The 9875-nt window shown below is 45.5% G+C and overlaps 2 protein-coding genes and 1 long non-coding RNA gene across 3 annotated transcripts; 2 read left to right on the top strand and 1 right to left on the bottom strand.

The window, feature by feature from the left end:
* The first annotated feature begins 3143 nt into the window (after window positions 1–3143).
* Window positions 3144–5799, top strand: LOC119356928 (probable galacturonosyltransferase 10). The gene is made up of 2 exons (XM_037623916.1): window positions 3144–3670; window positions 3918–5799. The coding sequence occupies exons 1-2, from the start codon at window positions 3404–3406 to the stop codon at window positions 5364–5366; spliced, it is 1716 nt and encodes a 571-aa protein (XP_037479813.1). The 5' UTR covers window positions 3144–3403; the 3' UTR covers window positions 5367–5799.
* Window positions 5800–6156: 357 nt separating this feature from the next.
* Window positions 6157–9268, bottom strand: LOC119356925 (otolith matrix protein OMM-64-like). Its single transcript, XM_037623915.1, has 2 exons — window positions 8949–9268; window positions 6157–8088 (listed from the first exon to the last, which is right to left on the bottom strand). Exons 1-2 carry the CDS (start codon window positions 9243–9245, stop codon window positions 6442–6444), a joined length of 1944 nt encoding a protein of 647 aa, XP_037479812.1. The 5' UTR covers window positions 9246–9268; the 3' UTR covers window positions 6157–6441.
* On the top strand, window positions 7844–9281 carry LOC119356927. Its single transcript, XR_005172082.1, has 3 exons — window positions 7844–7954; window positions 8744–9086; window positions 9176–9281. It is a non-coding gene; the product is annotated as an uncharacterized LOC119356927 (long non-coding RNA).
* The last annotated feature ends 594 nt before the right edge of the window (window positions 9282–9875 follow it).

The following is a 9875-nucleotide window of genomic DNA, read 5'->3' as shown; positions in this document are numbered from 1 at the left end:
CAAAGAGGAATTAGTTCAGTTTGTAGCACAAACCCATCAACTTCAGAATAGTCAACCTGCATATCTAAGGAAATATTATTATGATTTTAAAAACTATTGTTTCGGTTCAGATAAAGGAAACAGTAGATATTGTACCACATTATTGGTTTGGTTCAAACGCAGCAAACACATAATAGTGCCGCTGATCTGCCATGAACCATGGTATTGAGAGAGGTATCATTCATCTTCCTTTTACCTTTTCTAGAATGAAATAATCCTGGTCACCTACTTCGGTTAAGGAAGCAATCTATATATGGAGTATCATATACTCAAAGGTGTACCTGTAATATATTGGAAATTAAACCTTAAATAAGGCATAAAATATACTCCCTCCGTCCCAAAATAAATGTCTCAACTTTGTACTAACTTTAGTATAAATTTGTACTAAGCTTGAGACACTTATTTTGGGACGGAGGGAGTAATATAGAAGGCATGTATCAGCTATTAGAAGACAAACTTCAGCAGGTCTGTGCAAGACACCACATCACTTTTACATGCAACGAAACAATAAACACCACTAAAATCGCGAATCATAATCACCGGGAGTGGCATTTTTCTTCTTAGGTGGCAAACAAAATATCAAGACTTAGCACTCTGTAACAGATTTCGTACTTAGAAGAAAATGCCAAGATTTAGTAATCGTGTACGTGCAAATGCATGTATCAAATACTGTACAAAATTTGATTGTATGTGTAAAATAAAAAATGCACATATTCAATTTTCAAGCTAATAATATTGTGTAGAGATCATAATAAAACAAGTATATCATTTGAAACTGTTACTGCACGCCGAAACGTCAAAGCAAAAGACATGTTTTCATTTATCGTCTATGTTTGGACACACCATGTTTAATACATGCTGCAAAAATATATTTCAAGGCAAGAAATTCAAATTTTGTGTGTGTATATAGCTTCATCCATACTGCAAAATCACCGATGTCTTCACTTGATTCCATGTAAACAATAACTACAAGAAAATAGTTACATTGTCTTGTGAAAGCATGTGAAATTAATCTAGTTGTATGAAGAAAACAGGTACCAATAATAAACTACATAGGTGCAAGTTTTCAGTGGAAACTACAACACAAATAGTTATTTCTTTTGCTAGTAGCAACATGAATCAAAGCTAAGAAGACCGCAAAAATCAAATGACCTCACTGTGATTCAAAAAGTCACTGCATTTTTATCACCTTTTCAATATTTGCAACCAAAAGTTGAGAGCATTTCTCAAATGCGGTTCCCATATGCTTCTGTACAAAGGACAAGTAATTTTTTTGATCCCAATCAATATTTGAAAACAAAGGCAGGACACCAGAGAATGATAATAAAGTTCCAAGCATCCCATATAGCGTGAGAAAAAAAGATAGGGTGCTGCTTAACCTGATTTTCCAGTAATATGTTTTTTGTCCCCATGATGTTATATCCAAAGTGTGTTCCTGAGCCGCAAAATGGTAACCCCTGTTGTCATGTATTGCGAACACATAAAAGTTCCATCCATGTATAACTCCGAGCAAAAGCAGTTTGTATGACGGGAAATGACATGTTTGGACAAAGCTCTAACAAGCACCGCATGCACAACACTCTAAGCCGGTGAGACAACAGAATGAAATCAACTTACCCATTAAATAGATAGATAGAGTAGGTTGTCCGCACTGTATAGACTTAACAAATCAACTTAACAACTTACGAAATCGACACCATGCTTTGAGGACCATCTGCCCTGTATGGACAGCTTTGGCGCAGGTCGTCCAATACATATAGCTTTGGCGCAAGTTGTCTATAAACATATGTAAAAACAGCCCTGATCACCGTTGATACAAGATTCTTAATTAGATCCATCTGAATTATCTTGCTCAGTAGTTCTTAGATTAGAAGACACCTATAATAAAACAAGTAGTACTCCTAGTTCCTTTAGTGATTTGAATCCTCACGAGTTGCAGAGATCAGATTTACAAAAAGTAGCATTGAGGAAGGAGCTGCGGCGTTCCCATGTCCAGGCTGGGAAGAGCAAAAAAAACAGAAATCAAAGATTACTTGCAATAAGAACAACATTATCCAACGCCACCCATACATCACAAATCACAAGCTAAATAATAGACGGATACGCCCGCTTACCCTCTAGACAGTGGTCTCAATCGGTGTTTACCTTTCATGGGCGGAAACTGGTCTTGCCCTTGGATCTCTGTGAGCCACGCATAACCGCGTCCACCGCGGCTGCGCCATGGCCAGACGGCGGGGACGCACCGGTTGAGGCAACAGCTACAGCAAACAAGGTCGGCTGGCCGCAATGGTGAATTCGGCATGGCGTCTCTGCTCACCTGAACATCGGGGCAGCGGCATGGACTGGGGCGACGTAACCGCGCATCAGCAGGAGAGCGGAGGAGGGAACTTACTGGCTTGTCAGGAGGCGTCGGCGTACCTGCGGCAGCAGAGGAGGAGAGGCAGGCGCACGACGGGCGGCGGCTCTCCCGTGGGAAAGGGCGGCGACCTGGGGCGGGTCTCCCCCGGCGCGTGACGGGCTGCGATTTGCCGGCGACTCCCGCAGCGAAGGGCGGTGGCTCCGGCTCTCCCGCGGCGAAGGGCGGCGACCTGCGACGGGGCTCCCCCGGCGCGCGACGGACGGCGGCTTCGGCTCTCCCGCGGCGAAGGGCGGCGACCTGCGGTGGGGCTCCCCCGACGTGCGACGGGTGGCGGCTCCCGGGGCGACGGGCGCGGGAGGCGGCTCCGGGCGCGGTGGGGCGGCTCCTGCGGCTAAGGCGGCGCGAGGCTGCAGGAGTAACGACGAGGGAGGAAGAGGAGGGGCGAGAGAGCCAGAGAGGTCGGGCGGTCGTGTGCGGGCAGCAGTTTTTTTTATCGACGGGGCAGATTAGCGATCGATGGATTCTAGTGGCGTAATGCGTGGTTGGTAGCGTTAAACACCGGATGATTAAGAGCCATTAAATGTTGATGAAGCATGGATGTGATTGTTTAGATCTGCCCCTCTTTTCCTTTTATAGTGGTAGTAGATGATGTAAATTCTACATCACCTGATTGCTCTTGCCGACCTTGCTTCCATCCACGGCGCGGGGCAGTTGTTACTACGTCGACAGAGCGGCGCGGTGAACCGGGAAAAGGTGCTCCGCCAGCGTGAACTCAAAACTTACCGCGTGGATCCCATTCCCAGCTGCCGCCGCTGCCAACAGATCGGCAAGGGGTGGGGAAGGAATCAAACCAGTCGCAGTCGCGGCCGCAGTCAAGCAAAGGGGCACACACGAAGCTGCCTTCCTCCCTGCCGCGCCGTGCGAGCGAGATCTGAGGGCCGCGTGGGGGAGAAGGAAACCCATCTTCGCGAGATCCCGTCGGGCGCCGACGGGGCCGGCGCGGCGATGGTGCGGCCGGCGGGCCTCCTCGACCCGGCGACGAGGCGGCGCCCGTTCCTCGACCAGCGCCGCCCGTCCTTCCGGCGCCGCTGGCAGCAGCGCCCGCTCTGGGCCCGCCTCCTGCTCTCGCTCCTCCTCGCCCTCGCCTGCGCCCTCCTCCTCCTCGGCCTCGCCGGCTCCCCCGACCCCTCCTCCCCGCCCTCCACCGACGCCTCCTCCTCCGGATCCGCCGACGCCGACGCCGATGCCGTCTCCTCCCCTCTCCTCCGCCAGGTAATAATTATAGTACAACCGATTAAGCCGCACCGCATCTCCCGTTCCGCATTTCGTAAATCATATTGCCTAGTCTGGCTCGGAACCATCAGATTCTAGTACAAGTGTTAGTAATTATAACTGCTGAATTTGCTAGTTCTGTAGTGGTACTACTTGACTAGTACTCTACACGCTAACTGTTTGTTTAGAGAACATCAATCATGGATGCTGGACTAGCGTCTGAATGTCCTGAACTTTTGATGTGCAGAGATCTTACCTCGAGGTTATCACGGACACGCACAACATGACGGACGAAATGATGAGCGCTCACTCGCTTTCCCGCCAGCTCATGGACCAGATTTCTCTCGCAAAGACCTACATCACGGTCGCGAAAGAAGCCAGCAACCTGCAGTTCGTGGCGGAGCTTGGTGCGCTGGTGCGGCGGGAGCAGAGCATCCTCGCCCGTGCTGCGGCCCATGGTGGCTTGGTGGTCAAGGAGGATGCGGAGAAGGCGATCAGGGACATGGCCGTGCTGTTCTACCAGGCTCAGCAGTTCCGGTACGACAGCGCGGTCACCATCTTGAAGCTGAAGGGCCAGATTCTGTCCCTGGAGGAGAAGTCGAAGGCCGAGGCGGACAAGAGCACAAAGTATGGCCAGATTGCTGCTGAGGAGCTCCCAAAGGGGCTTTATTGCCTTGGTGTCCGGTTAACCATGGAATGGTTCAAGAGTGCCGAGCTTCAGAGGAAGTTCTTGGATAGGAGCCCAGCAGTGCAGAGCAATCTGAGGGATAACAGCCTCTATCACTATTGTGTTTTCTCGGACAACATCATCGCGGTCTCTGTTGTGGTCAATTCTACAACTCTGAATTCAAAGCACCCTGAAAAGATTGTTTTCCATTTGGTGACCGACGAGGTGAACTATGATCCAATGAGGGCGTGGTTTGCCTTGAATGATTACAGAGGGGCCATTGTGGAGATACAAAAGGTGGAGGACTTCACCTGGCTAAATGCTTCGTATGTTCCTGTTCTTAAACAGCTCCAGGATGCTGCTACACAGAATTTCTACTTCTCTGGAAGTGGTAATCGTGGAACACCAATCAAGTTCAGAAATCCCAAGTACTTATCAATGCTCAACCACCTGAGGTTTTACATCCCAGAGATTTACCCAGAACTGCACAAGGTGGTATTTCTTGATGATGACATTGTTGTTCAGAAGGACCTGTCAGATTTGTTTACAATCAACCTCAATGGTAACGTTATGGGGGCAGTTGAGACTTGCATGGAGACGTTCCACAGATTTCATAAGTATCTCAATCATTCTCATCCTCTGATTCGTGCTCATTTTGATCCCGATGCTTGTGGCTGGGCGTTTGGTATGAATGTGCTTGATCTTGTTGAATGGAGGAACAAGAATGTCACAGGTATATATCATTATTGGCAGGAGCGCAATGCTGATCATACCCTGTGGAAGCTTGGATCTTTACCACCTGGGCTTCTTGCTTTCTATGGCTTGGTTGAAGCACTGGACCCAAAATGGCATGTCTTGGGGCTGGGCTACACAACTGTTGATCCTGATACTATTAAGGAAGGTGCAGTATTGCATTACAATGGAAATTTGAAGCCATGGCTGAAAATTGGGATGGAGAAGTACAAGGGCTTCTGGGACAACTATGTGGATTATTCACACCCTCTGCTTCAACGGTGCTTCATGCGCTGATTAATGTGTATCAATATTAGAACTTTTTGTGACCTTCTGATGGACATGCTTCAAATGCATAGCTTGAAAAGGCATACACGAACATTCTTGTGAATTTGATAGGCTTCGTTCACAAGTTACACCCTCAGATTAAACATGGACAGTTGTTTATGCTGGCATGTGTAGTTGATAAGGTACATCGACTACAGATATGACCGGCCATACAGGTAATAGCAGAAGAGCTAAGATTGGCATTCAGTAGGCTGCTACTTGAACAGCATCTAGTACATGGCTTCATAACTTGCAACCACCAATGTAATTTTTTCCATTTTGATTTTTTGGTGAGACTGGAGGAAGGGCATAATTGTAGAATTGATTTAAATTATTGAGGTGCTACAACAAGTTTTGAGATACATATTTATTGGATATTCAGACAGGTCAACCTTTTTTTGTCTGGTTATTTATACATCTTCAGAAGAAGAATTATATTATATCATTTCCAGATTCACTGATTCAGAAGTTAATTTCTATCTATTCATAGTTGCTCAATTTTGTTTGTACCTTTTCTGCGTGAGGCCAATAAAGCTTATTCAGAGGGTGCAGATTTGTACCTGCTGTGAGAAAATTGTTTGCTGGTAATTTGTTTCATATATCTGCCGTACTTGTATGCTTGGCAAACATGTCTTCGGCACATGTTCTTGTAGTAATAATTGTACATAATATTCTTATGTTGTAACCTCGGAGAGAAATTTATCATTGAAAGAACTTTCTAGTGAAAGCTACCATGCAGCTAGGTGTTCACAGGAAGTAAAGTGCAAAATGGCTTACTACTAGGTTCGCCGAAGAATCAATTTTCAGTATTCAGGAAATAAATAATTATTTATCCTGTCATCAGTTACAAATTGATAACTAATTATACAAGCTGTGTAGCTATATTATTTTCCATTGTTCTCTTCAGAGCTATTCAGCATATGCCAGTGATCTAGGTTTTGCCTCTTGTGATATGCTTTTGCAAATTTTCCTTTTTGTACCTTCCATCATTGTATTGCAGTGATTCTTCAAATCCAAACAGTTCCTCGCGGATTCGCTGTGGCATCTACCTCCCTTTGATGACTTCTCCATCAACATTGCTGGCAGCAACATCGGTCCTCTTCCTCCTTTTAGATCTGGACTTCCTCTTCCTACGCCTCTTGCTTGTCTCTTTTGATTCCCTGTTATTTGTGGACAAGCTGAGGTTTGCATCTGCAGGGCTGGCAACAGGTTCCACGACTTGGATTATCTCTTGGTTGGCTTCAGTCAAGCTGTCTTTTGAGATCTTCATCTCGCCATCAGGGTTGATTTTCTTCTCTGGTTCGCTAGCAACTTCTTTTCCATCTTCCTGCTCAAGCAGCTTACTCTCTGTGCTGTGGTCGCCTTGGTGGTCCTCCAATTGTTTTTTCCCATCTAGTTCTTCTTTGCTGATTTCTTGACTGTCTTTTGAGATCTTCATCTCACCATCAGGGCTGATTTCCTTCTCTGCTTCTCTAGCAACTTCATTGCCATCTTCCTTCTCAAGCAGCTTACTCTCTTTGCTGTGGTAGCTGACCTCGCCTTGGGGGTCCTCCAATTGCTTTTTCCCATCGAGTTCTTCTTTGCTGATTTCTTGACTGTCTTTTGAGATCTTCATCTCACCATCAGGGTTGATTTCCTTCTCTGGCTCTCTAGCAACTTCTTTGCCGTCTTCCTTCTCAAGCAGCTTACTCTCTCTGCTGTGGTAGCTGACCTCGCCTTGGGTGTCCTCCAATTGTTTTCTCCCATCTACTTCTTCTTTGCTGATTTCTTGACTGTCTGCCGATTGACGAAGTTCAGATTCCTCTGAACGCGTTCCCTTTAGAGGGGGGTCGTCAGAACTTTGATTGGCATCGTCTGTTTTCTCTTGTAAGGCATCATCTTCGAAGTTAGTTGTGAACTTTACAAACTGACCTTCTGATGAACCATCTTCTTGGTGGTTGCTCTCGGATGCGGTGGTGTTGTAGGATTGCAGTTCTTCTGCTTGATCAGGTGCGGAACCACTGGAGTTTGCTTTTTCCTCAGCTATGACAGTGTCAGGAGTTACAGCATCTTCGTTGTTTGTGCCCACTACAGTTCTCTCATCTGGGTGGTTGCTCTCTGATGCAGTGGTGTCGTCGGAATGCAGTTCTTCTCCTGTAGCAGGCATGGAATCACTGGAATTTATTTTTTCCTCAGGTATCACAGCATCAGGATTTACATCTTTGTTGTTTGTGCTCTCTAAAATTCTCTCGTCTTGGTGGTTGCTCTCTGATGCAGTGCTGTTATAGGAATGATCTTCTGTTGGAGCAGGTATGGTTGTTGGAGCAGGTATGGTATCATCAGAGCTTGCAGAATTCTCAGGTGCCACAGTGTCAGAAGTTGCATTTTCATTGTTTGTGGCTAACACAGCATTGCCGCTGAACTTGGTCTTGATCTCTTCAAGCTCAGCTTCCTTTTGTTGCAGGAGTTCTTTTATAGCAGACATCTGGTCAGGCCCTGAAGCAGCTACAATCTCTTTCATTTGGTTGATATGGCTCTCTTTCTCCACAAGAGCTGCCTCCAGTTCTTTCTGGGTGTTGGTAAGATAGGTGGTGGTTGTTTCTGAATTCATGACCTTGTTCTTCAGTTCTGTCCTCTCAATACTCAGGATAGACGTTTTAGCTTCCAGTTCATCCACTTTTCTCCTCATCTCTTTACTAATTTCCTTCTCATTCTGGCCAAATGAAAAGGAAATATTTGGTTAATGAGATATTGTTGACTTCGAAAATCATGTTTATGAACAGAACCGAAAAACTATTAGCATGCTAATGGAATAGGTAGATAGTTTGAGCTCTTCTGTGCTAGTGCTACAACTGTCGCAGTGTTTATAATCCACAAATGAATATCATTGTCATAGCCATCCTTGTAAATCAAAAAGATATTCAGTTGAATATTATATGCTGATGTAACATTTATGATTCTCTCTGCACAAAAGCTGTTAGTATGGAATGGAAGTCTTTTACGAGATTGGTTGCTATTCATGATTCCATATTTTACATTATGCTTGCTGTTGGATTATAGATCTTTTGTGAGTGCATTAGTGCAGTTGTGTTCTATCCGTACTTCTGTTAATTAGCGCTGTGAGTATCTGCACAAGTCTATGCCCTATAGGGAAGCCGGAATTACTTTTGGTACTTGTAATCTGTGACCATGATGTTGATTGAAAATCGAGGTTAGAATCTTTTAGCTACAGCCTGCATGATTGCTCATGTAAGACTCTTTCATCCACTGAAAATGAGAATATATTCATAGCCTGCCCAGGGATATTAATTATTTGGAACTGTGAATATTGGCACCTGAGGCTGAGGATTTATGTCTCGATGTGGCAGGTATGTGTGTCCTAGGGCCGCATTTAATGAATAAGAGGACTAAACTCAGGTCACTGGTTATATGCTTAGAGCACTCCAGAGTTCAGGTGATAAATCACCAAAGTGGGGCAATCACAATCTACTGGTAGCAGTGCAAAAGAGATGCAAGCACAGAGAAGTGGCAAACCAGTTCTGATGCATGGCATGCCAGAAACCGTATCCATACCTCGAGGCGGACCTGGAGGGACATGAGCTGCTGCTCGCGTTCCTGGAGGAGGACGGAGAGAAGGCGCCGTTCCCTCATCTTGTGCAGCACGCTGACGCTCAGCGTGGCGGCACCGACAGCCAGCAGCAGGAGCAGCAGGTAGGGGAGCCTTTTGCAGTTGTTGCTGCCCATTGTGTGGCCTCTTGATCTGTACTTACTACCTCCATCCATCTCCATTTTGTGTGCAGTGCACCCTCTCACTAGCATCCTTCCAGGCTCTCCAGCCTTGGCTCTGTTTATTGCGGACCGGGACGGCATCTGTGGCCGCAGTGTGAAGAAACTTGGCCTTCTTTTCGGTTGCTTGGATTCTGGAAAGGAAAAGCTGCTTACTTGCTTAGGAATGCAGGATGCTTCTCTTGCCTCAAGGTGAGGCACATGCTCCTAGGGGTGTGAGGTTTGTCTCTCTCTCTTTGACTTTTGCTTAGCAGTAACTATGTTGCTTGCGTTTGCATCTGATCTCATGATGAAGATATCGTTAATCATAAGTTTGCTCATTGACCAGAGCCACAGTTGTCATACACGCGGCACCATGTTTACACTCTGCATTTTATACTTGTATATGCACAGATGGGTACATTAATCTCTTAAGAGAAAGCTGTGAAACTAACCATAGTGACAAAAGATAGGCAAAGATGCTTATCTTTGACCAGGGAAATCAAGTAATTCATGGCCAGAAATTGACTCGTTTCAAGAAGACTGGCTTCATGGATGTTACATCAGGGGACTATAATCTTCATAAAAGATAACAAAAATTTCAAAAAGTCTTTATGAGCAAACTACAAACTGATCTGAACTATTTTTAAGTGGCAAAATTTGTAATGTAAAAATATAAAAAAGAATTACGCTAACACTTTGGCAATGTGGATTCATTGTACACAAAAGAATCCC

Source organism: Triticum dicoccoides, chromosome 2A, assembly GCF_002162155.2.
Source record: "Triticum dicoccoides isolate Atlit2015 ecotype Zavitan chromosome 2A, WEW_v2.0, whole genome shotgun sequence".
Lineage (NCBI taxonomy): Eukaryota > Viridiplantae > Streptophyta > Magnoliopsida > Poales > Poaceae > Triticum > Triticum dicoccoides.
Note: the sequence above shows the minus strand (reverse complement) of the source record. Positions and strands in the feature narration are given on the sequence as shown.

What these genes read in the sequence shown, in the direction of transcription:
- LOC119356925 (XM_037623915.1), bottom strand. Translation starts at nt 9,245, where the DNA reads ATGCCGTCCCGGTCCGCAATAAACAGAGCCAAGGCTGGAGAGCCTGGA. An exon ending in CCCTCCAGGTCCGCCTCGAG is followed by an intron (nt 8,089 to 8,948) that starts GTATGGATACGG and finishes TCATTTGGCCAG; the next exon opens with AATGAGAAGGAAATTAGTAA.
- LOC119356928 (XM_037623916.1), top strand. Translation starts at nt 3,404, where the DNA reads ATGGTGCGGCCGGCGGGCCTCCTCGACCCGGCGACGAGGCGGCGCCCG. An exon ending in CCTCCCCTCTCCTCCGCCAG is followed by an intron (nt 3,671 to 3,917) that starts GTAATAATTATA and finishes TTTGATGTGCAG; the next exon opens with AGATCTTACCTCGAGGTTAT.